The sequence below is a fragment of the Anopheles maculipalpis genome, chromosome 2RL (assembly GCF_943734695.1).
Source record: "Anopheles maculipalpis chromosome 2RL, idAnoMacuDA_375_x, whole genome shotgun sequence".
Lineage (NCBI taxonomy): Eukaryota > Metazoa > Arthropoda > Insecta > Diptera > Culicidae > Anopheles > Anopheles maculipalpis.
In genome coordinates, this window is record NC_064871.1 from 14,543,776 (window position 1) to 14,570,921 (window position 27,146).

Sequence of the window (27,146 nt, forward strand, 5' to 3'; positions counted from 1 at the left end):
TATGAAATAAGCGAACAGATCCTGGCGAGACATGATCTTCACACGATCGCTCCTCCGATTTTTTCGCTTCGCGGATAACATTGCCATCATTGGACGGGCATCTGCAGTGGTGTGCGAGGCGTACATCTGGCTTAAAAGCGAGGCTTGATAGGATAAGGATTTAGGATCAATGCGACGATCAAAACGACCAACCAGGTACGTTGCCGAAGGCTCTTACTACAATAGAGTTCGACTCGGAAGCCGAGTATCAGTTGACGGTGATCCAGAGGCGTTAGAGATCTTTTTTCAGCTTGGTACGATCGCTACCTCGGAGAACAATGTAAGTCGGAGAAATCCTAAGTCGTACCGTCAAGAAGAGAGAGAGAGAGAGAGAGAGAGAGAGAGAGAGAGTAGCCCTATACGTGTACGAATCCTGGACTAATCTAATGGTACAGTCAATGCATTCGCATTTTTCAAACTGCGGATGGTAATGACTATCTTTGGCGGTGTGTGAGTACACGGCGTGGAGAGAAGGAGCCTGAAAAAATAGCTGCTAGGCGCTGTGGTAGGTATCTTTATTATCTTAATGGTAGGTAGTCAAGGCGGAGGACGCCGAATTGGTGTCTCACCAGGAAGATGCTCACCAACGATCTGTTCGGTAATAGGCGTAGAGGAACACAGCAAGATCGTTGGCTAGATCAGAGGTAGAATCAAACCTAATGCAGATCATATGCAGAAGCCGTGGATGAATAACTGCATGCCTTAGATCTAGTTTTTGGAAACGGAATGGCGACCATATTATCAAGGGTTGCTTAACCAAGAAGAAGAAAATGAATAAGATGATCCTGATGGTGCTTAGGGGTATCTAGTAGAAGAATTTAACCGAACTGAAGAAGATCCATTCTATTCATTGACGGATCTAATGGTGTGTGGACTAGGCAGCTGTCAACGGCTGTAAGACAAACTTGGTTTCAGTAAAAGGACCTGAGGGGAGGGAGAGAATGTAAGGACACCTTCAATTGCTAAAGGAGTTTGGTCAACCGAAGATGATGGGATCTGAGACATCAAAAGTGGCAGGCCAAAATCGCTCTGAGTTGCATTACAAAAGTAGAAAAGGATATAGTAGAACAGCCTGAGTAATCTCTAAACTTGTTGCTAAAATAAATACAAGCTTTTGACCAAAATTTTGAACCTCAAGGTTCCTGAATATCAGGAACATGACTTGGTAAGATGTATGTATGTTTTTTAAGCTTGAAAGAAGCACCAAGCCAGAATGCAATTTGCTTAAAATAATTAAATAAGCTCCAACTACGAAGACACGCACACACTCAATGTAAATAGATGGAATGATGTTACTAATCAGTGCATTTCCCCCGATGTCGAACGAGAATTGTGTTGCGTTTGTTTGATTACCATTCACAAAACTTCATTATCAACTACTTTACAGCATGCTATGCTACCAGCTTTCCTTCACCTCAGTACCTTCACGGCGATGCATAAAAACGGAACCCATCCTCTACCGACATGCCAAAGATGCAAGACCAGCAGTAGTTGAAAAATAGACTCCTCCCAAAGCTAATCACTACACGTCAGCTCGCATATTATCCGTTTCGCCAAAGCACACGAGGTACATGACGCTCCATGGAGCCCTTCACACTGGGCAAACAAGCTGTGCCGAGTGTCGTGTGGAAAGTGTTTTCTTTTTCGCTCTCCCTGCCCCTCCCCATTCTTCTCAAGGCCAAGAAGCCCGCGAGCAAATCGAGCGATGCAGGGCGTATTCCGGCGGTATGTCTTATAAATGAGTAACACTTGTTTGAGGTTCACTCCCACGAAATGAACCAACTGTACACCAGTTGCAATTTGCGAAGATGAGGTACCATTGCATCGTGCTTCGTCCTTCGGAATGACTCAACTTGTATTTCCCGGGATCTTGCCAAGTCAAACTCGACACAAGTGTATTGTTGTTTGGCAATGGCTGTCCGTTTCTTCCCATCCAAACCGAGTGCGAGATGTTGCCGGGGATCTCGTTTCGTTTCCTGTTTATCTTTTCCAGTAAACTTTTCAGCTTTCACTAATGACCGTCCGACCGGTTGGACCTTCCTTGGGGGCACTTCCGTACCGGCTGTACCTTACTACACCCCGCGTCGCCCGCACGACGGTAAACGATTAATTGCGACTAATAAATTTTCTTTCCCGTATTTATTTTCACTGCCAGCTTTGTAGTGTGCAGCAGAATAATGTTCTTCTCGCTTACTTTGCGTGGCCATGGTGGATTGAATCACGTACCGGGAGGGATAACTCTTAGCTCGCAAAGAGAAAATCCATTCTAGTGGCAAATACTTGCCGCCATCCGAAAACAAAAAAAAACAAACAGCCACGTGAAGTGGGCGAGAAACTAGGGCAAAGAATAATCGCCCTCGTTCCGTGCGCTCACTGCACCCCTTGTCGGTTCTGGTCCACGCGTACCGCGGAATCGTACCTGTTATTTATTGTATAATATTTTGAAGTCATCCCTTTTTTTTTAAATCTCAATGGATTAATATTGTATCCGTGGAGCGGGCTGTCTGTGCTGTGACGATGCTTTTAAATCTCAGGAATTATTATTCTATCAATTATTTCCCCCAGTGTTGCAGATTGAGCACAGGCACAATGGGGCAATGGATGGCAGAAGTGTCTGCAATATGTCTTCTGATGCTGGAGGTACGGTTCAAGCACTGCACTCACCAATCCATCCCATCCCCAGGTTGGTGCGCTGTATGAAAATCGGATTTCATTAGTGAGCTTTTTCTTTACCACCCGTCCCGGACGACGTGGGCAGAAGCGCCATGTTGTGGGTGTAGCGTCATTTCAAGTGTCCTGTTCTTGCCTGAATCTTTGTCGTTATGGTAGCATAGACATACACACGCACACATAATAAGCGAAAACGAGCTGCTTTCTTTTGCTTGGCAGATGGCAGGAAGGAGTGTTTTGCGCAATTTGGTTTATTCTGTCGTGATCGTGAAGCACCGGGAACGTGATTACACGGGACAATGTCGGGAGTTACTCTTTCGCATCGGAATAAGATGTATCGTATTACAATTAGTACCGCTTATTTGTCATGTGAAATGGCAAGTACAAAAAGATACGGCGTGTACTGCTTGCTGCTTGCTGTCTAGCATGGAAGGATGCTCTGGTGCTTTGGGTTGGTGTGTTGTTTGCAGAATTTAACTGGGATTCGATTTGTTGTTTGTTGTACTTGACTTTGTGTCTAAAATATGTTTCTATAGGCGTTTAAAGTACAAGCAATCACCAACATGGTAGCTTACTAGTTGGAGTATCATATTGGCAAAATTTGGGTAAATTAATTGGATCTAAATTGTGTTTTATGCTAAAACAAAATTAATAATTCATATTGAACGATGGGTTGTGAAGTGAGGACCAATTCATACGGCAGGATCGGGATTATTTTTTTATTTAAAGAGGCTTTGAGTCTCTGAGACTACATTTGCCTCTCTACTGTATACAAAACGGGATTAAAACTAATACAAAGCTATTGCGTATCACTTAAAACAATTGCAATTATGTCTCGTATAAAATTAAAACTATTGCTTATTTTTTTCTATATAAATTGTTGATGCATAAAAATCTAATAAACCTCATGCAGTTTTTCGGGCGATAGAATCGTCGCGTAATCGGTGTCCAATTGACAGGTGGCTCGGTGTGTAGTGTATCCATGGCAATCGGTGAGGATGTGGCGGATAGTGATATCAACACCACAGAAGCTGCAGAGTGGAGCACAGGATTTATTGAGGATGTAGGAATGGGTTATGTCCTATTTGAAGGAGGGCTAGGACTCATAGATGGTGGCTGGATTCGATATCTTCCCATAAAGCGATCGTGTGCTTGATGAGGCGGGTTTTATTGCTGAGGTCTAGGTTGTGCCAGGTGGTGTTCCAGTGTTGGGAGACTATGGTGTTGGTCAGGATCGGGATTCGAATCCCATGCAAAACGTCCCGTAGTAAGGACTTATGAATATCCAACTACGTCGTATCAACAAGTGCAGTAAGCCATACGATGATGACCGGCGTAAAAACCTAGTAAAAACCAAGATCTAGAGTGAGCATTATCATTAGAGTTCCAACAACCTCCAACCGCATCTACTTTCTCTCTCTCTCTCTTTCTCTCTCTCTCTCTCTCTCTTTCTCTCTCAGTAAAACTTCCTGCGTCGATCAATACAAAAACTTGCATTTTTTAAGATGAAAAATTACTTGCTCTTGACCTCGTATTAAACCTTTTATTCCCTTGCAAAACTGCTCGAAACGAAAGGTTCTTGAAACTTGAACGCTAAGGACTTTTAAGTTAATTTATTATTTACGAAGCGCTATCACACTTTTTGCACAATATTTCAAAACATCAATCGATTATGATTTAAAGAAAAAAAAACCCATAAAGCTCTTAAAAGCTCAGACTTCTTGCAATCCATCGGTTAAAATTTTGTTGACACGAAATAGCGCACAGTGACAACTAAAAGTCCTTCGCCATTAAATACCGCCCGAGGGGATCGGTGTCTTTAACGGCAAAACGGAGCCCAGTTTGTGGAAGTGGGTCAAACACGGGTGTCATCCTTTGCCAACCGTGTTCTGACAGATGTCCTGACAACAACAGGTCCGTACCGACTTTTGCGTTCCATTCTATCCATAATCCAGCCCCTCCCCCACTTCCATTCCGTTCCGACTCTATTCCTAATTTCTGAACACACACACACCCACACATGCAGAGGGTTGGCAGAATATGCAGTCGGGAGGGCATCCCAACGAACGCTTTGACACAGAAACTCATTCCGACAGGTGCGGCTTGTAGCACTCTCCTTTGCGCTCTATTCCATATCCGGACAATGAATGTGGGAGGTGGAAACATGCCACAAATACACACACACATACATACATACATACATATACAAAAAGAAGCAGTAAAACGTGTGTCACATCTAGGTCGTGACAGAACAAGTCCTCGTTTGTTTCAAGTGTCAGTTACGATTTTTCGTCATTTTTCGCCATCCTTTCAGACTGGCTGATTCTTTTCCCCGCCAAAGGGGATAGCCAGGATCCTTACGGTTGCTTCGGGATCCCGCGTGCTAGTCAACGAGTAGAAACCCGGAACATAAGGATAGAGGACGGAGAGGTCAAACACACACACACACATATGGTGATATGCGCATGCAGTTGCGTTTTTTTTCTTTCCGCTATTCTGATTGGGGCGTGTGACTGTGACTCTGTGGCAAGTGGAATACTTGCTAAGGTCGAGAAACACTGTTTCTTTACTACCCACGTACACATACACATATAGTTGTGTCTACATTTTATGATGCGTGTGGTGGCTTTTTTTTCCTTGAGTTCAAAAGCCCGTGAGCAATTTTATTTTGCAGCTACTATATGGATGAAGATAGAAGTGATGTGTGTGTGTGTGTGTGTTTTTAGGGGGGATTGGGTGTGGAAAAATCCATGAAGTACCACCACTTACGATGTACATTTCATTTTCTCACTACCACAACTTTTTTCCTCGCTCCAAGCTGCGGTCGACGATAGGGATTTTCATTTCTTGAGTTCCATTTCCGTATCCGTTTGTTACCCACTAACGGTTGTGCATTTTCATCCCACCCCCCTTCACCATGTGCCACAACCACTCACCGCACCGCTAGGACGAGTGAGTAGAACACGTACGGTGACCCTCACGCTTACGGCAGCGACCGTTTCCGTCATATTCGCTTCAAACTCGAATGTATCAACCGGTTTGCACACTCTATATTTTGGACACCACACCATTTTGTTTCCCCCAACAAACACATCCACACACACACACGATCGTGGATCGCGGATGTTGCATCGTTTCGTTTATGAATATTAAAAATTCCATTCCATCGTTTGGCCGGCTGGACCGCCGTTGGTTGGTTAAATGCAGCTACAATTTTCTACAAACGGGCTACAAGCACCGAAAACAAAAAAGCTACCACTAAATGGAAATGGTTGTGCTAGCAGTTGTGAAGGCGGAAAAAAAGCGGGAAAATGGTGGCGGTTAGTATCCATCATCCCAGCAAGTGTAGTGAAAGAATTATCAACGAACTGCTTTTAACCACCAGTATTTTTTTTTTTTTGCTTCTCTACGAATCGCGCCCTTTCTCGTACAGTTTATTTCGTGGAGCTTTTATGCTATTTTCTGCAACTCAAAGCACACGTGCTGTACGGTTCCGCATGAAAAAAAAAACCGACACACACCGTACACACAAATCGGAGAAAAAGGCACTGGAACATGAATGGAAAATCTGAAAATAAAATTAAGAAAACTCTAAATAGAGTTGAAAGTTTCCGGAGTCCTATTCAATCATTTCCATCTCAATACAACAAGCGGAGAAGCGACCAAAAAGAAAACCGGGAAGAAAACTCTCCATTTGCCTTTGCTTTGTGTTGTAAAATTTTCATGTTGATAAGAAAAAGGGCATCCTTTTAACTGCTGCATGCGTATTTGAGGGAAAAATCCATTTCGTCAGATACATGAGTCAAACACGAGTACGAGAAAAAAGGACCCCCAGGAAAAGTGTTTACGTGTGTGTGTGTGTGTGTGTGTGGGTTTGAAGTTTTGTGGACAAAGTTTTGCCCACCCAAATCTTGATTACACTTGGATTAGGCCCATTATTTCCGTGTCAATAAATTTCATCATCATGCTGCTCGTCATCGAAAATCCTGGCGTCCGGGAGTTCGCCTGGAGTAAGATACGGCAGTACGATGGTACCCCGTTTCCAAGCAATCAACGCAGTTTGAGTTTGTGAGATGAAGAAGACACGTCCAGCAACGGGAACCGATAAATGCATTCCGGGGGGAAAAACGATTCGATTCTGGTTTGTTGGGGATTGAAGGCAGCAGGCTGACAGGATCGTGTTCGATTACCGTTTTCGGGTAAGGGAGGGTGGAAATCAATTTGGTCAACGATGACAAGATCCGAGCAGCAGCAGCAGCAGCAGTAACAACAATGGCAACAACTTGCTTTCGGGTGCTCGATCGGTGTGAAGTATTATCTTTTATTGAAGGGCTTTGTTCAAGGGTGCACAATTGGAGGGCGGTCTTGGGAATTGTTTTGTTTCTTTAATCTGACAACTTTTGTTGCACTATGGGTCAACGGGGCACTTTTATAACTTTGTCTGTTGTATTTTGTTTTGTGTGAAAAAAATCTTACTCAGCTGAGAGTTCTCTTTTGTACATTAATTATTGAGAAGTTCAGCCTTATTTTGTTAGCAAACAAAATATAGTACAAAGGCGCAACTAAAAGATATTTTTAACAATCTTGACAGATAAAAGAGACACGGCAGAACTCATGTGCCTGTGCTTATGCTTGTGCAGTTATAAGAGCAAGGACGCCATCTTTAGTCGCTACTTTCGCCGCCTCGAGCCAATTCAATTCTATCCGGTTGAACGAGTTGCCATCTCGATTTTCGGAGACGAAGTAGCAACTAAAGATAGAGAAAAAATACTTAAGACAGAAGCACACACACACGCACACACACACACACAATTGATTCTTAGCTGTCCCAGCTGCTGCTTGCCAATCGAGATATTCGACGTCCGCCAGTTCCGCACCAAAGGATGGTCGTCGTCGTCGGTTGATCGTGCCACGCGTCTGTGTGCGCCTGTTATTTCGCACTCGTGTTACGGATTTTATTTCTATTTTATTTATTTATTTTATTCGCCCGCTTAGCTTCTTAGCTTCCGGCCGAGCACGACTTGCAAGCAAGCAAATTGAATAAAATATACGAAAAAGAAAACGAAAGCAGCAGCATAAGGAGAAAAAAAAAACCCTGAACGCACAGATAAACACTTGGTAAGATATCAAAGGCTGGCGACAACACGGTGTGAAAATAAGGCACAGGATAGATAGCTACAGCCAGCCAAGGACCATGCCAGAAGTTTGCTCAGGAACAATTGGAAGGAGAAAACAAGAAACCGAATCCAAGAAATGCAATCAAAATCGTTGCGCTTTTCCTTGCTCTGCTTGTTTCAGCACACCGGGCCCTGCGTACCAGTCAGTAGCCGGTAGATTTATCCAACCGGGGTGGGAATTGTGGATCAGGTAGGCAAAAAATGAAATTAATTTCCACAGGCAACGGAAACCGGTGCGAATCGTATGCAAGAAGCGTTTAATTGAATAGGATCGAATTAAAATGCTCCGTTCAATTAGCAATATGAATAAGATGCCAATCATGTTGGGACTTAAGCGAAGAAAGAAAGAAAATACTCAAAGAGCCGAGAGAATTTTCCACCTGTGAAAATGTGCTGCTGATTGCTGATCGTGCTGCATCCGTCACCGACCGGTTCTGGTCGAAATAAGACCGAATAGTCTTAGTGATTCTGTTGCGGACCGTGCACGCTTTACCAAGCACGCTTGTCGTTTTCAGTAATTAAAGATGTTAAACAAAACAACCGAAAGAAAACCCCATTAGAAAAGGGTTGCGTTGCAAACAAAAAAAGCGAAATCGTTAGCAGGCAAATGATTTTCGAAAATAACGAGCAGCCTGCCCCGGTCAGTGAAAGGGGATGATTGTTGCACAGTACACTGCCCGGGGGCTGTGCTGGCATTCGTTACAAGAGCATGATGATAATCCTCTAAGAAAATGGAAACCCCTTTTATAGGTGGACCACACCTTGACCTTGCCGAATTAAGCTGGAGCAGAATTTTCCTCCCCCACCGCGGGTGCTTTTGCGTGTGCGTGGAACAGTTGCGTGCTGGCTGGAACCATTTTCTCTTTGATGTTTTAATGATCGTAAGCCCCGGAATGACAGCGACTTTGAGGGAATCAGCCATCATCGCTTTTTTGCTATTCGTTGGCAGAAAACAATGGGACCGAAACGGTTACTTACCGGTGAGCCAAAGTTGTGTCCGATTTCGTGCGCTAGCGTTACGTGCGATACGGCCGGTGGGACGTGTTTGCCATAGTTGAGCAGTGTGACGATGCCGGTGTTGAGCGACTTGAGCGAACCACGGTAGTGCTGTAAGATAAAATGAGAAACCCTAGATGTAATGCTATGTGAAGACTACTTGCACAATCGTTTGTTCGATTGGATTGGATTAGTGATGGGCAGAATGCTGTTTTGATCGGAATCGACTCTCGAGTGCACTGAAATTACCGGAGGTAAATTTTTGAAATGGGACGATCGATCCAAAAACCCCTATCGGAAACGGTTCCGGAATAAATATCTGTTACGGAGCAGGAATGAGTTCCGATTGAATCGTTTTTAGGTTTATCCTGAAACATACACAAATTAAGGGAGCCGGTACCTCTTTCGAGGTTCTACAGCCAAAGCAGGAGAAGAAAAAGAATAGCAAATATTCCTCTATCATCTATTAGGATAGGACAAATACTAAAATAAATAATTCGTACGTACGTATGGAGCATTATTACGTTATGGCCTCACTAATAACTTCGACTTTTGGATGACTTTGTGTAATTATGTGATATTACGTAAACCAATTAATTCAATCAAGAAGCATTTTTAATGTTGTGTATAGCATATACCAACTTGAACTTCACATCTTGAATATTTCACACGAATATTTCTCCATGTTCGTAGAACAAATGAGCCCACTCAAACGCTCATTCAATATGGCCTAAGTGTCAGAGTAACAGAAAACATGTTAGAAACATAAACGGCTCCAAATTCTGAGTGATAATCTGAGCAGGAATTGGAATTGAAATCGGTTCTGCCATTAGTTTCCGATTTTTTTTACGAGGTTGGTTTTGAGATTGCTTCAGAATCGAATTCTGAACGGTTCTGAAAGTAAAATCGATTCTGGAATCGGAATGAAAACCGATTCCCATCACAAAGTGCCTACCACAAGGATTGGAATGAGCAAAAAGAAGCAGAGAAATAGGGCGGGAATCGAGGTTCAATGAAAGCTTAAGAGGAATGTTTTACAAAATGAACCCATCACGACCCAAAGAAACTGAAGATATTCTAATAATAAACTAATGATATTGCATGGAGAAAACGTTGTACAACATCTGTTTAAAATCACAAAGTTCACACTGTTTAGTTATTGGAAGTAACCTCACAGTGACGGATGGCCTGGAAGACTCAGAGGGTGATCGGTTTTCCACTGCCAAATTAATAGTTCCAATATCTTAAAGGTTCACCTTTGAATTAGAACGTTTCGCGTGCTTATGTTTATTTCCTATCACCAGCAGTACTCATCAAACTTGAACGGAAATTAACGCAATCAATGTCATCAGCGTATGAAATGGCGACTGGCCACCACCAGCACACCACCAACCAGGCACACTAGTCAAATTACACACTCATCATCATCATCATCCATCATCCATCGTTCCACTTTCGCGAAGAGTAATCGCCTTACTTCCAAGATTTTCACCATTGGTTAAATGATAGATTTCCGCCCATCGCCGCACACTCTTTCGGTGGATGGATGTACATATTATCTTTCCTGAAAAAAATCCCTATCGCAGGCTCGGAGTCTGATTTCTGGAGTCTCTTTCGTGCTAAAATTCCCTGAAGCAACCGCAACAAAAACACTCACACAAACACCCAATTCTCCTGCATTCGTTTGCCCGCCGAAGACGCTTTCCCGGACTGTCTTGTGGCTATCGTGTGGCTAACGAGACAGCTTCATTTGGGCGTAATTGAATAGAAAAACTATCAGTCATCATCGTCTTTCGGTGTTGCTTGGTTGCCTCGGGGCAAGGGCTGCCGGTTGCCGTTTAGAATGACACACGAGGCAGCAATGGAGCCGCCAGAATCATCATCGTGAAGCACACGATTGTGATGAGCTGGAAGGAGAAGTAAGCCAAATCCAATAAAAACAACTCGGCACGTGGTTTGTTTAGATGGAATTGAACCGGAGAGGGAGAGAGAGAGAGAGCGAGAGACTGTGTGAGTGAGAGATTGATTAAGTGGAGTTCGATACAAATCGAATCCGGGAGTTCCGGGAGATGAAGTTCGATGTGGTTCAGTGTTTTGACAGCTAGAGAGCATTCCTTTGAATTAGCGGAACCACCCTTGACCGGTTTGCGGGTCGGGTCGAAAGGACCTTTTCCTGGAATGTTTGGTAGTGGTTGGTGCTGGAATTTAATCAATGCCTAGGCCACAAGGGAATCGATCGAACCCGACAGCAATGGATAAAATTTCAAACATTCAGCGTGGGCATTCATTAGTATTAAAAGCGTGAAGTGATTTAATTTCGTTGGTTTTTATCGATTTTTAAAGCAATTTTGTAAAACTGTGTGATGCTAGCGTTTTGCTGCTTTAAAGCGTTACTGTTGTTGTTCGATTGAGGCACAAAATTCGTGAAGAACAACGATAAAAAAACACCAAGTATTAACAGCAAACTTATTAGCTTGAGCTGTCTTTCTAGCTCCACATCCACGAAACACTGGTGTACAAACAGTAGAAGAAAAAATAAATAAATTCGACCAAATCATACTACGGAACGTGATGTTTCTTCAAATCTGCAGACTCACAAAAAAAGCCATCCCTGACGATAGTAGGAGTAAGTAAGATTCTCTAATCGTTTCACCCCAATCGTAGGCGATAATCCGCTTCCTCAAGCGCCCGAGGAACACCTTTCGTTTACCGTGTTACCGTTTAGTAGCTTCGACCTGCTTGAGGGACAATCTTCTCCCGCCAAAGGAGATGAATGAAAAGCAAAAACCATAAAAACAGCCCAACCAGGTGTGGCCGTAATTATAATCCCTTCGCCCGCTTTTGGCGAAGATCTCTGGCAGGGTTCATCAAACACGGACATAACAAGACGATTTGCTGGAGGAGCAGTTTTTTTTTCTACGGCCCTAGCTCAGCCGATATTTGTTCGGCGTCTAAATTCTCATCTTTACGGTTCTGCCGCGCTCTGCATCTAATTAAAGCTTCACTGCCAGCGCGACGATCTCGGCTGCCGGCACTCAGCGGCAAGGATGAATGGAGAAAATCGGGAAAAATCCCACAAAGCAAATCTTTTTCCACGACTGAAAAGCGAAGCGCTGCAGCGTCCGCTCATTAGCTGCCGGTTGTGTGTCTCCTTCTGGGGCCGTCCGATTGCTTTTCACGGATGTTTTCGGTGACCTTTTTTCCTTAAATTGGTTTGTGAAGCGGTACGATGAGGGATGAATTAAAAAAAAAGAAAAGTCCAACCGTGAAGAAGTGGAGGCGAACCGAAATTCTGCCGTTTCGTTATCGCTTGCACCATCCGTGCGAAGCATGAAAATGAAAATGGAACTGATGAGAAACCGAGAGCCCGGAAAATCTTGATTTTTTTCTATTTCTCATGCAACAAGATGCTGCTAGAATGAATGAAGATTCTTGCGTTTCGGGTTTTTGTTTGTTATCTTGCCAATGTTTTTTTTTTTGTTTTATTCAGCATTAGTTCAGCCTTTTTATTTTGCAGTTAGAAAGTTTTCCTATTGTCCTAATGCTGAATAGCTTCGGGAAAATGCTGAGAAATGGAATCAACAACAAACAGAGCGAATGAATGGTGTCAGTGATTCAAATGAAGTTTTCTTTTTATAAATTAACAATTGTAGCACACCACACTACGGGATGTTTGTAGGAAAGGTTACTATCGATGTGGTCGATGACGACTTAAGCTAGTTTTTCATATGTGTTTTGACGTTACGAGACTAAAAGACTAAGAAACCAAAGATAAGATTTGAGCATGACAGAAAAATAATTTATTTTGATTGTTTTTGATCTTGTTTGGCATGGTTAGCTCATGCCAAAGATGCTCTCGAAGTATAAACAAAAGGTTTATTTTAGAAATTTTGAGTATACGAAATCTAGATAAACTATATATGCGTTTTACGTAGTTATAGATTCTTATTTAAACACGCGGTACATTTTCAACAAACAGGAAACAATATTTTTATTTTACAGGGTTTTGATCCAATTTTTTTAACATGGATAATGGAATAACAGGTTGGCTGATAAGTCCCCGGTCTAACAAAGAAAAACACATTTTTTTGTCAAAATTCGTTTTTATTATTCAACATAGTTCGCTTCAAGAGCGATACAACGATTATAACGACCTTCCAATTTTTTGATACCTTTTTGGTAGTACTCCTTCGGTTTTACCTCAAAATAGGCCTCAGTTTCGGCGACCACCTCTTCATTGCAGCCAAATTTTTTCCCTGCGAGCATCCTTTTGAGGTCTGAGAACAAGAAAAAGTCGCTGGGGGCCAGATCTGGAGAATACGGTGGGTGAGTAAGCAATTCGAAGCCCAATTCATGAATTTTTGCCATCGTTCTCAATGACTTGTGGCACGGTGCGTTGTCTTGGTGGAACAACACTTTTTTCTTCTTCGTTCTTTTTTCGTTCGTCAAGCAACCAAAAGTTGCACACTTTTGACCTTTTGACACTTTTGACTTTTGACCAAAAGTTGCACACAAGACGCTCTGTCTCACAAACTAATTGACATACAGACGTCAAATTTTGACACGAATCATTTGAAGGTTGGTGCTATATTAAAATAATATGCATTTAATACTAGCGGCGATTCTATGTGTCAGACCGGGGACTTATCAGCCAACCTGTTATGGCAAGCTTTTGGTGGGCAAACCTTTGCAATCATATAGTGGAATCTTGCAATCATTTAGGGGAGATTGTCAACTCGAATAATGGAGCTCTGCAATCTGGTGAGGAATTTCTGGTGACCTTTTTAAAGACTCGTTTCATTTGAAAAATTTCAACGAGTGATTCAAATATCGAGAGAAGAAAGGGATCGCTACTAAATGCGAGAGTTATTGCAAAATGTGTAAAATATTTTCATCAATTCGCTAAAACATTATTCAAACTTCCAAACCGTGATAGAAGCAACTAATAAAAATCTTCCTCTGGATCATATTCGTTAAATGAAGTCCCTTTCCGTAGGGCGAGCTTTTCTAATTAAATATGTCCGAACGGTTACCAACCCCGCCGGTGAACGCAACCCCGCAGGACGGTGAAAATATTCCCATAAATAAATAATACACGCATATATTCGTCGACCGTTTGCTGCACACAAAAGGCAAAGCAGCCAGTAGAAAGCTACCGTTGGTGAGGCTATTTTTCTTAATTTGTTTGATTTCTGCCCCGTTCGTTTATTTTTAATTAGACCTCACAATACGTAAGAACCTTTCCTCCCTTAGCGCCCTCCCCCTCCAGGGCACACTTCTAGTAGGTTTGTTCGCTGTTTTACTTAAAAAAAAGAGACCGAAAAGTGTACACAAACCTGGCAATGGTTCCTTTTACGTATTATCTCCTCCCACTCGCTGGTTCTCTTCGGGCTGATGAAATCATACCACCACCGCCGGCAACTGTTTGGCCATTCATCCGGTCGAACCGGGGCCATTTTCTTGCTCCGCTTCCAATGCAGAATATATACGTCCAGCAAAGCATAACACCACCCATCGCTACCGAACAAGATCTCCTCCCCCCCAAGTGCCTCCCTACCCGTTGGGTGTAGTTGCGGGGTTTCTTATTCTTGACGGTTTTGAAAATAAATAAGCGCCTGCAACGGTTCCTTTCGCATAACTTTTACACCGACTCAACGTGGATGGCCATTCAGCTTGTTGTTGCTGCTGCTGCTGCTGCTGCCAGCCAGTGCTAACAGCTCCCGGACAGGCCCTGCTCAGCATTTTAGACCTGTCGGCAGGACACGTATAATTCAATTATACACTAAATGGAGCTTTGAAACGTGAAGTGACGGAACCGGGTATCATTTGTAATCGAATTTCGCACATAATTTTGCACTTGGTGTGGTGTGGAGCCACAAATACATGAAAGCTGTTACTGCTCCGATCCAAAAAAAAAATAAGGCATAAGGAGAAGCGAGAAATGATAATTTCCTCGGAAGTTGTGCTTTGTGGTTCATCAAAGCAAAATTAATGCTGCGGTATTGTGCAATCAAATGAAGTTTTAAGTAGAAACTGTCGTAAATCATGTTGCTAGCAAATTGTTTACTGACAAGATTGAATTGAAGGAAGTAAACACATCGCGCCACAATATTGGATCGTGTTTTTTCGTTGCTTTCGCCCAAACATGTTGATGTGAATGATTGGAAATTTTATTTTCACGAAAAAAATTTACCATTCCCACGCAGTATCGTACATATTCGTAGTACTTTAAATCCCCCATGGAACGTAGTAACGATTGTAAATGGAAGAGCTTAATTTTTAATGCACAAATTCACGGTACAACTTCACCGGATATTCATGCAAAAACAAATGCCAAACATTAGACAACTCATGATGATCTACGGTTATGATGGTTTGTTCTGGAGCTCGCATCCCCGAATGTCGGATGCATCGCTACAAACTCTCATCCTGGCAGGATGGAAAGGTGGTGGCGATATGATGAATAATTAATGAACCACAAGAAACAAGAAAGAAACATCCAGAGTTGGGAAGTGTGTCCGGAGCATTAGATGCTGTTAAAGCGTAAAAGATGAATAAAGTTAGCTTTGAAACAAAACACAAAAAAAACGACGTGGCAAACAGTAATTAAAACTAAACGCATAAAATTCGATCCAACGCGTCTTCGCTTTACGCGTTAAACGACAGCTCGGCGGATAACTAATAAAAAGTAACTAGAGTAGAGACTGTAAATTTGTTGTAATTAACACAATTTGTTTGAACATTTTTGCCAGCCTTGGAAAGCATTACTCATTTAATGCTGACTTCACAGAGTCTGTTACGCTCGTGTAAGACTTAATTGAAGCATAGTTCAAGCTGTCCAGTAAATAAAGGAATTTATTCTGAATGACGTAAAGCTGAAAATGATTGAAACCTTATTTACCCTTTTTTTCTTCTCACCAGGCCATTCACTGTATCATAACTCAAATTACCCTGTACTTATGTTCCCTTCGAAGAACTCCAACCGCAAAATAAAACATAACACCATTAAGGAGGAAGCATAATTTGTCACACACTCACAAGTCTCAATGCTCACCAGGGTACACATGGCCGTAGGTTCTGTGTTAAGATTTTTACGTTTATCTGCCTCTCACCACCATGGAAAAAAACTTTTCTTCTTTTCAATTTACGTTCCACAAGCAATGGGGCCAATGGGCCGAAGGGCATGTACCAACACACACACACATTTTCAAGCTATTCCACCACCACAAGTATCATCACACTTCGCACAGCCGAACCGTTTCAGTGACACTTGCCAAGTACGCATTCATTCATCCTTTCGCTGTCCAAGAAGGATGGGACGAACGCGCCAAACAAATAGTACGTGCAATTACACACACACACACACACACACACATACACAAAGGTATGGCAAGGGTAGCCCTGCATTGGGCGGGAGGGATGCGAAAGGGCCAACGGCTTTGTCAAACATTTGTTCCACACTTCGTTGTTAATTGTTTTTGTTTTGTATCATGCCGATAGTGTTGTGCCGTACGCGCATTCTACCGCTCATTGGTACGTGGTCTTTGACCGAGTTTCCAGCATGCCGTGGAAGAAAACGTGAGCACTACAGCGACAAAGCCTTGCCGTGTGTCTTGTGCGCCATCGCTTAAGACGAGTTGGTAATGGGGAGATCTTAGCCTTCTTGCGAGGCAAGTACCCGCAACATGCAGAAAAAAGCTTCCTCTCAAGATGTGACAAATGCTTCAAGTACAGGACAGGATACAGGATACGCTTGTTTAAAAGTCACACCGCAGGCACCGACTCGCGCACGTGCAGCGTAAAATTGAAGAGTAGCCAAGAGAAAAAAAAGACTCCTTTTTCCGGTTGGCATGTTAAAGTTAAACAAGGTTAGTAAATACAAAAAAGCACGTCATAAACGACACTACCTGAACAAAGAATCTCCATTTGCTGAGACAATCCGGTTATTCAAGGTTGAACAATATATAGGCCTCAAATGCCTTGTAAATGTATGGTTGTGGTGTTTCTTTAATTTTATGCTTCGAATCATCCAACGTTCAGGATGAACAGCTCTTCACATTAAAGAGTAAAAAGAGCATTTCGAATGTAAGAAAGTTCCGGTGCCGGGTATCGGAAAGACGGACAACCGGACATTATGTTGCGATACAGCTTTTCCTGCACAAAAACAGCGAAAGACAAGAACCTGCCTACCTACCAGCGGCCACGAGGGTCTCGGGTCTGGGTTGTGAATATTTTATTACGCCTCGCCTTGGTATTGATTTGTTGTAAAGCAACATTGTTGCGTTCATTTCCAGAACGGTACGGTGAATAGAGAATCCTCATCATAGCCATGGCAGTGGGAAAAATGCTAGAAACTCCAAACAACATCACGTACTGCGAACGGTACAAATGTGTACGCATTTCCTCCGTCTCTTGAGACGTTTGGACCCATGTATGATGAGTGTCTAGAACTTGTTTGTTTTGTAGTTGTTTTTTTTTTTTTTGTTATGAAGACCGACGTCCGGAAAATGGCGAATTCCTTTCTTTTAAAGACTCAGCAACACTAGCACATGTTTGGCTTTAAATTTTCACACAAGAAACCCGTCGTCGTCGTCATTGTTGGAAAGCTTGGTGGGCATCCACTCGAGCCATACTACCATTAATCAACGGTTGGCCACGCATCCCAGGGGACGAATTCCGTAATGGAGAAAAAGCGGAAAAGTTTTCATTTCAATTTATGTGACGTTTGCAACGCTTGCCCCACAATCTCTGGAGGGTCCTCCGCCATTTTCCAACCGATCCTGCTGCTACCGACGGTTCGATCATGACCTTTTTTGTTTTTTTTGGAACCGTCCCCAGCACCCAGTGTGGTAGCTTTCTAATGCTTGTTTTCTATTGCGTTGGCACCAAGATGGTGCTTGAAATAAAAGAAAACTCAAAACACAAAAGCGTCCCAAAACAAAAAACAAAAAAATACAAACAACCCCAAAATTGAGAAGCTTGGCAGCATGTCAAAGATTTGTCAGTTCCGAGAGCGAGCGAGAGGGAACCGTTAAAAAAAAGTATAACCGAATTCACTCGGCACAAATTCTTGCAAAAGGTGGCACGGGCACGCACCACTGCGTTACGAGCGAACGAACAGCCAGACAACACATGCACGTGTTTGTTTTACTTTTTTTTTCAAAAGGCTGAGCAGTGCCTCCAATCGATTCTCGCACGCATGGCAGACAGCTGAAGCAACCCTTCACTCACACTGTCCTTCAACTCTGACACTGGGAAAAGGCATCAGGCGCAAACGAGATTACCTTTTCGTACATTCGATTAGTGCAGGTGTGCTAAAGGATGGCAACACGACAATGAACAAACGTTGTCCGCTGGGAGTGCCACACGGAGATAAATGATGAGTCTCAAAGTTGCACATATTATTTGATTTAGTTTATAAAATATTACTAATACCGCTCGCGCTTTACAACGGAGTTTGCAAAGATTGGATATCCAACAGCAGCAGGGATAAAACATGATTAGCTATCACATTATGCTTGTGCTAGGCTTCCAGCTTAGCACGAGTGCGTATGACGGTTTTTACGAGCCATTATTAATGTAAAATTCAATCTTTGGGGCCAACCAGGGTTGTGCGAGGATGAAGTTGCCAGACGGATTTCGTTAGCACCGAACAAGATGCCGTATTGATGTGGCTGCACTGGGCGGGTTTAAGATATGGTTTTCTCGTATATGCCGACAGGTTCAAAGATGCTTTTCGTGTAGCGAATCTACTCGGGTACGATTTTGCAAATGTGAAAGAAAAATAAAATTGCAGGAAGACTTTGACATGTGTTTTTTGAGTGCTGCATTAATGAACAAATTTACTGTGATGAGATAGATTTTTTATATTTATATTAAAATCTAACAGACCGAGTGAAGCCCATTTGTAACGGGATTACAGAGCAAATTGCGAGATACAAGAACTTAAACTTGAGCGATCTCGGCGGTAAGTATATGTTGAGAGAGGCACAAAGCAAACCGGGTGAGTTTATATTGAAAAGTTTTGAAGCGATCCTGAGGACTACGGATGGTCGTGTAAGTTGAACTTCAAGTCAAAGAGCATTCCTAAGACCCTAACACAGAAGAACCATTTTGTAGAAGAAGCATCGATACGGCGGGATATCTGAAGTCTAATTTTCACACAGTATGATGGACCGGCAAGGTAAGAGCGTCTGAGGCTTAGCTATCTGCGAGGAATGTCGAGCTCTGTCAAATACACCTTTGATGCCACCGAGCTGGGTATCGATGGTCCTGTCACAGAGTTTCGTAACTCATCGACAAATGCGCCACCAACACCTTTAGCCGATCACGAGCCCGAAATCTCTTCAGCTGTTAACTAAGTGGCTGATTTCTCGTCAGAAAAAAACGGTATCAAAGTATGAGTTTATTGATCGATATGAGCCTGTCTTGAGAGGAATAGCTCGATGATGTTGGGGCAAGATGCAACCAATCGCTAGGAGTTCCGTGATGTCCTTTGCACCAAGTCTCTGTCCTAATTCTTTGTTTGATCGCTGATAGAGTATGCGAGCACAGTGTCGCGGCTCGAGTCCATTTATCGTAGAGCTACTCGCTTCGCTCTACGCTAGTGGGATCGTAGTCACATATAGGACCAGGTGTCTGGTGCTCGGGTTGTATTAATCGTTAGACTCCTCAACGGTAACATCGATTGTACAGAGCTGCTTTCGTCGGTGAGTCTGCATATGCCTCTCATTCAACTCAACTCGGTGTCGGTGAGCCGTTTGATCCGGGAATATCAGCGGCAGAAATACTGACGAGTGTAAACTTCTCGAGGGAAAACTTATCTGGTGTTGCGCAGATAAACTATTGACGCACACAAAAAAAACAGTATAAAAATGTCTGTTAAGTTAGTAAAATTTCACACAGCATGATCATGTACTTACTTTCCAAAATGGACGTTGCATTGCATACTCCGGAAATCAGAATAATGCTTTGCAATTTAATTCTAATCATCATTTGACAAAGAGATTACCAGCTGTAGAACCACTCTCATAATAAAGCATACTTTCTTTTGCTTTCTTTTCAATGAAACCAGCAAAGGTTTATGCAGAAAGTTCGTTACAAAAAAACTCCATAGTTACCCTTACGCTCGGCAGGTGTGTTCTCCCCAATGAAATGTATTGTCATCGCCCGGTAGAATAGATACTGTGTGCGAAACACACTCCTCTCCCTATGCGGTTGCCTGTGGGAACCCTTCCATGGCAGTAGGCAAAATGGGCCAGGATGGTTCGACTTTTCGAGAGACGGTTGTCCTGCTTTTTTTCCTCTATCTACCTGTCACAGCAGCACACGTCATCACACACGGGTAACCTCCGTACCGACAAAATGCACGGTTCGTCTATTTTGTTGCAATTTTTATCTCCGTCTGCTACGGTTTCCTCTCCCAATAGTGTTTTATTATTGTTTTTAGCATTTTTGTTGTTGCTGTGCTACTCCCTGTTAGTACCTGCAATCCCTTCTGTTCATGTACTGTACGCCGGCGCTTCTTGCCCAGCGGGTGAGATTCACTTCCGGCGAGAATGTGATGTGCATTTTAATAAATAAATACACTCTTCCGTAGACCGAACCGTAGCCTCGGGCACCCGAACGATTTGCACCCTGTGGGTTGAGGTTGGTTTTTCCTTTTTTGTTCCCATCATTTCAAACTTTATGCTATGCTGCCGCTGAATGCGCAATGGTGCACAAACTTTTCTCACCTGAAAAGCAACGTTTTATGTGTGTGTGTGTGTGTGTGAAAGTGAACCGAACGACCCGAAAGAGAAGGATACTTTTTGCTGTGGAAAAAAAAAACTTCCCCCGTTGGATATCCTTTTTTTTACGATCGCATGTAGTATCATCAACGATCCTCACAAGACCTATCGCCAGCTTGGCAGTGGCTAGTTGGAGTACTTGTCTAGACACGGGTGGACATGATTTTCTTTCCACCACAGACAGACGTTGATGTGTTGTTGATTGCGGCTACAGCTGCTCACAAGAAGTAGGTAGGAATTTGGTACCATTTCCACCAATTTTTAAGCGAGAAAAAATAATTCACCACGTTGCGAAACGATGCATTAAAGCAAAAAAAGTTGGTCCAAACAGGATGATACGTTTTGGATAGACTTTTTAAAATTACGTCTGCGTTGGCAAAGGTGTTAAACAGCTCAGTGACGCTTTGCTAGAACAAAAATCGAGTCCTTGCACAGGTGCTGAAGCAGTAAACTTCTGCAGAGAGTTTTTATAACCTACGACGAGTACTACTGAGGCCGGTACTTTATATGGAATAATTTTTTTGAAAAAAGCGATTAGTTTTCAATCATTCTAAGCTTAAAGAAATGTTATTTAATTTTCCAAAATCTTCTTACCGTATTATACTAAAGCATAACCACACACACACACAGTAAGTGAAATCAAAAGTTCAAAATTATTACTGATAATTTAATGTCACACAATGTCCTGGGTTGGATACAAAAGTTTGCCAGCTAAGCAATGCTGCACCGCACCGCACAAAGCATAACCATCTACTAATTGGTGTTTTTGAGGTGACACGACTACATTCACCAGTCCACTTGCTGCCATTGATGCGAATGCTTTCACACAACGGTGCACACAGGTGTAGTAGCATTATGGAGAAATTCTAGACACATTCCGAAAAAAGTTCTACATCCCATTTTCCCTGGAAAAATTCTACCCCAGAACGGTGAGAAGGTTTTGGTTATGTTTATAGTTTGCTCAGGGAAAAAAAAGGAACTAGGGTGAAACTTTTACAATTAGTACATTTTTCTCAATCATAGACGGGTCGGTAAGGGCCAAACGTGACCCTTGTTACTTGGTGTTTACCGCAACGGCCAGAAACGGGTGCGAAAGCTACAATCCCAGGTGGCATTACTTCGACACATTTCGGTACGGGCACTATTCGGTCAGACTAGTTTTGGCCCCCGAGAGCGGTGATCGAAGCAGGCCCTTAACCGGACCGTCGTGAGGATGGTCATGTGTGAATGTGTATACTTTTTATGCTTTTTTTATGCTAACCTTTCGAGCAAACGTAAATCAAATCCCTACGATGTATGATGGGTGACCGAGCGTTCCTGGTGCCATTCGTGAATGGCGCTGAAAGAGGGCTTGTGTTTGTGGTTGTCCAGCTGACGGTTGTTGAACACGGGCAGCAACGGAACACCGACGGTTGCCAACGATTCTAGCTATCATAACTAACCGCCTCTGGAGGGTAGTAAATTATCATTTCTGTCCATAAAAGTTGTATGGATGACTCTATTCGATTCTCGTTTCTTTTTTTTTTTTATTCCATCGCTTCCTTCCAAACCTTTTTCGGTCCAATCGTACGTGTGCGGCTACTATCTGTATTGTGCCAACCGGGCATGGTCAGTAACTGTTGCAATGGTTTGGGTTCGCTCAACGTTACGATGAAGTATTTAGGGGGATTTTATTTTTCTTTGTCCCCTGCACGCGCTGCCTGCCGTCCGGATAAGGGCGAACATTCAGCCAAAGTGATGTTACTACGTTGATTTCAAGCGACCCCACACACACACACGTAAACGTACACGACCGAGGGTTGGTTTTCGATTCAGACAAGGCTAAAGGTTGCCATAAATTTAGTTGTGCCACACAATTCGCTTCGAATGGCGCGAGCGCACATCAGCAATAGTGCCTCCGTTTTCTGAATGGCCAATCTTGACTCGCAATCGCAACGGGCGTTGACGACCGTCAGCATCATCTTACCGCTCGCCCTTGGCACGCCGCGCTTGGTGGGGGGTGAGGGAAAAAGGGGAGGAAAATTCGCGCATTAAACTACCCAGCATCTTCATGCCCAACCACACACACAAACGCAGTAATGATGACAATGGCGGGTCGTTTTCTTGCACAAGTCAGCCACTTTTCTTCTATTCACATTTCTCACCTCACACACACACTCAGCGGCCGGCTGCTACGTATTCGGCAAACATTCACGCACCGCAAGGAAGACGCTTTTGCGCTTTTTCCGGGTTTTTATCTTGCCCTGCTTGCTGGCTTCTTACAGTTCCGCGTAGGAAAAATGTCACGACCAAAGCATGGGTGTGTCCCAGGCAAGCGGCAGTAATTCAGTTCGTGCGGGATGCGAAAACTGTACGCGAACCAAATAAATCACTATCGATCGGCTACGGGCAGTGCAGGAGGCTTTGCGGTTTGCCTTCGTGACCGCTCACAAATGTTAAACCGGTTGCTTCTTACGACCAGCGGCCCTCAGACTGAGATGACGGATAATGGTGAAGGAAATGCCAATAAATGGAAGATATTTTGGTAGGGATTTTTTGGCGTCACTCTTAGTGGAAATTGATGACGTTCCGTGCTGACGATGACGAACGAGCAACCCGAATTCGTGCTCTGTGGCATTGGTTGGTTTATTTAATGTGTTGTGTTTGCTGAGTTTTTTTTAGAAGCAGCATGGAAGCGGTGCAGAAAATGAGGACGAATTGGAGGATTATTATTCTACCATTTGTACTACTGTGACGTAAAATTAAATTCGTTTAAGACATTTGAAACTTTTCAAATGTCAAAAGTACAAGGATTAAGATTCAGGTCATTTATTCCGAAGGTTCAAAAGTGGGTTCTTCCTTGAAAATGTTATACTTTAGTGATAATATACTAACACTGTCCAGTTAATATTTTAATAAAAGGTAACAGAGCTTATCTTAGCCGTAGAATCATCTTCGTAGAATCTAATAATAATTAAAAGAAATAAATCTCTCTGTATGACGGTCCTAAGTCTCTTCCCTCTCAAGAACAGGTTGACGAAGAAAAAAAAATCCCCACCGATCAGCTCACCACACTGCAGTGAGCTTTTGATTTTTTGCTCTGCTTTAAAATGTCGCTTTACAACGGTGCCGTAGTCTTTCCCAACCTCGTTCCCAATGTACAGCACAAGAATAGATACAATCAGCTAAAGTTTAGTCGCTTTCAGATTGGATTAAAATTCAATTCTTTCGAACATCATCTTGGGAGGTGAGGTTTGGGAAATTGGGAATTGGAGCGAAGTGGTTGGCCAGTTCCATCTTCCTTCGCCTTTCACACCCTTCCTAGGATACACACACAAACACACACCCAACAATACGTTCTGCAAGCTGTGCTGTGTGCTACAACCGAAACCCTTACTGCTGACACACCGTAATTGAGACGGAAATTGCATTTCCTAGCCCGGGCACACAAGTGCGACAAGACGGGCCACACGGATGGACAGCAGTTTGTTTTGTTTCATTTGTGCGGTTCCACGCTGACAAAGAGGATATTCGTTGTCCTAGTGGGCCCAGGGCGGGGGCACCTTAGTGCTGAGCTGGGCTGGATTTTTTTTTCTTCGCTGCTCCCTTCTTTCATCTTATTGCACTCCCAGTTAGTGGCTGTGGAAAGCTGGTTGCGGACAATTCTTGCTTTTCGAGCAGTGTTGAAAATAGATGTGGTTGGGTGGGCCGAAAGGGGTCCGGTTTAGCAGAACAGATTGTGCTTTCACCCAGAGACGGAACACCCTTCAGTGGCTTTCATTCTGCCAATGGTAAGCCGTGTAACGACTCTTCAGCAGTATTTATCTCTTAACTTGGTTACCTTTATTAGTGAAGGATATTGTTAAGCACAATTACAAAAAAAAAGTATTGTAGATAAATGTTTTCCTGCGGGATTATTATACTTCAAAGCATTCCCCGCCTACTTTAAACCATTCTAAACACAACCTTATGCTGTAAACATCGGATAGCACCGTCGTTAACATTCAGAACGAAAATATTGCAACCCCACCGAAAAAGGTACGATAAATTCAACTTTATACCGTCCAGACACGGTGACAAATGGCTAGAGGGACGTTTGGGCCGCTACCTAAGGGTGGCATCTAGCCTTCTCGTTACTTTCGGTACGCTTACGGTGCTCACACCGAAACCCGCCGAAAAGCCAAACAACGCACAAATTGGCACTTTGTAATAAACACGAGGAAAAAGCTTCACAATGTCCCTTTTCCGGCTTGGTGCCTTGGTGCGAAAAGAGATCAAGCGCAAGTCAAGCGAAATATTTTATCTGCTCTCACCTTTGCCGTCCCACACAATGGAACAACCATCTATCCTCGTCAGCCGCAAGAAATGTTTGTCATTGTGGTGTGTGGACAAGATTGTGCTTACCTTTTTGGGGTCGGGAGCCGAACCCCACCGCTAGTCCGAGAACTCCGAGATTCGCCAAACACTCGCACACAAAAATGAAATGCAAATAGCAATATGCAGGTTTTTTGGGTTGAGCTTTTTCTGAAGATCGGGATAGAATATGGCGTCTAGCACTCAGGCCTGACGGAAAAACGGCAAAATGAAAGGAACGGCAACAAATGGCAGTTTAGAACAATGGAATGGAAAGCGAAAAGTTAACAAATTCGCTTACCCTCCGCCTGGTGGATGACTCCCATGGCGTCTCATGTGGCGGACGAGTGGACAGTTTTTTATGACCTGTCATCTGTTTGCAACCGGGTTTACCGACGCCCCCATTAAGGCAGTGGTTCGCACAGCACGCGGTACCCACTCAGCAATGGGGGCCCAATAATTCTTTGGCCGGCAAACTTTCCCTTTCGATGAAACTGCTAAGCAATGTTCTCGGGTGTGGTACAACATCTACATCTGGTTGGTAGATTTCGTTCACTGCTATTCTAATTTACTATGCAAGCTTAGTACTCCCCGCCATGAGGCAGTTACGAACACGCGGTTACTCAACTTTGCTCGTCTAACTCGTCCAGTCGTGGCTAATGAGTCGTAATGGTGCCAACAGCGGTGCGGTGGCGAAAAAATCAGACAATGTTCAACAGTTAGAGTGCTTTTGTTTGTGGGTTGCCCTAGTAGCTAGTGCTCCGACCACCGGGACCGCTCGGAACGCGCCAATAACCGGCTGGATGTTCACACAGCGAAAGAAAGATTGTACAAGCGCACGCGAACAGTCAATCGTCACCATCGTTCATAGCGATGCCCGCCCCGGGAATGCTAGACGGTAGTAAAATAACACTTCGTCCAGCCAAACCGAGCAAAACAAAAATTCCCATTGCCAACACCAACAGCAACAGTCGGAACATATTAAACTCCGAAACGGGTATGACAGGAGGGCCCCACACTGTCCATGGCATGCAGTTTGATGTTGGTGCTAAAAAGTTAGCACTGTTCCGATAGGTAGCAATGCATCAGCAACAGCTTCACGTTTCGTTTGGCGCTTCGGAGCTTGAAAATGGGCCCGGGTATCAAAGTCCGGCTGCAAGAGAATATCCGTTGACAGCATACGCTTGCAGCGACAACCTTGTCGATGCCATTCATTTTCCAAAACTCGAAACCCCTAGAAGCATTGGCATAACTATCCGAATGATGACACCGAGTGGTGATGCAGAAGTGTGTGGTACGTATATCGACCGTATCAGCGCTCTACTTTGTTCCCACCAGCATACTTCGGAAGTGGCACTGATAGAGATGCAATGACCACTTCACTTCAGCCATCCACTCTGGCGTGCCGTGAACATGCGCTTCATCTATACTGTCGCTAGGAGGAACAACAAGCCGAGAGCTAATGGGAATGATGGAAACGACCTCAGCATGGCGAAGAACTATACACACACAGAAAAAAATAGAACACGGTCCTATTGCACCAATGTTCTTGGGGCTGAGTCTATCAATACCCTGGCAAGTATGATTATCGATGCACAGCTGGTTTTCAATGAGCGCTACTGAAGAGCTTCTGATTTGAATTGCGAATACTGGTGGCGGTTCATGAACAGGCGTGCTTCTACCGATACTTGCTTGTGAGCTCTAGCAGCAGCGTTATTTAATTGAAAGCGGAAGCTGCGAACGTACAGTAGAGACATCAAGAGTTTAATACTGGTTGAAGAAAATTTGCAGCAAGGAAAAATTGACGAGCTACGCGAACGTGACCTTAAGATTCTTGAAATTCATTACCGAACGCATGCATCGTGAAGCATCGGTTCTACGAACCCTTGCGGATGTAATCTAAGCTGCCCAAATTCAAATAAAACGCTCATGGGGAAGCCGCCCCAAGGTAATCCTTCCGAGCTTAGTTCTTCTGGTGAAACACCAACGATCAATCGCTACAAATACATCTTTCAGACACCAGCCAGCACAACCAGTAGCGCTAGCTTTACGCTAAAAGCTGATGCCTTTCCGACTGTCGACAAATAATCCATATGCTTCACCCGGCCGTTTCTGCACTTATCCACCCGCCAATGTCCATAAG

The 27,146-nt window shown here is 43.5% G+C and overlaps 2 protein-coding genes across 2 annotated transcripts in view; both read right to left on the minus strand.

The window, feature by feature from the left end:
- LOC126556645 (uncharacterized) overlaps positions 1–27,146 on the minus strand; it is a 142,382-nt gene that overhangs the window by 5,229 nt on the left and 110,007 nt on the right. The window contains exon 8 of the mRNA XM_050212033.1: positions 8,865–8,993. Coding sequence (XP_050067990.1) covers positions 8,865–8,993 — 129 coding nt within the window. The remainder of the gene's footprint in view (positions 1–8,864; positions 8,994–27,146) is intronic.
- LOC126558780 (transcription initiation factor TFIID subunit 9) overlaps positions 1–27,146 on the minus strand; it is a 406,967-nt gene that overhangs the window by 1,083 nt on the left and 378,738 nt on the right. The window lies entirely within an intron of this gene.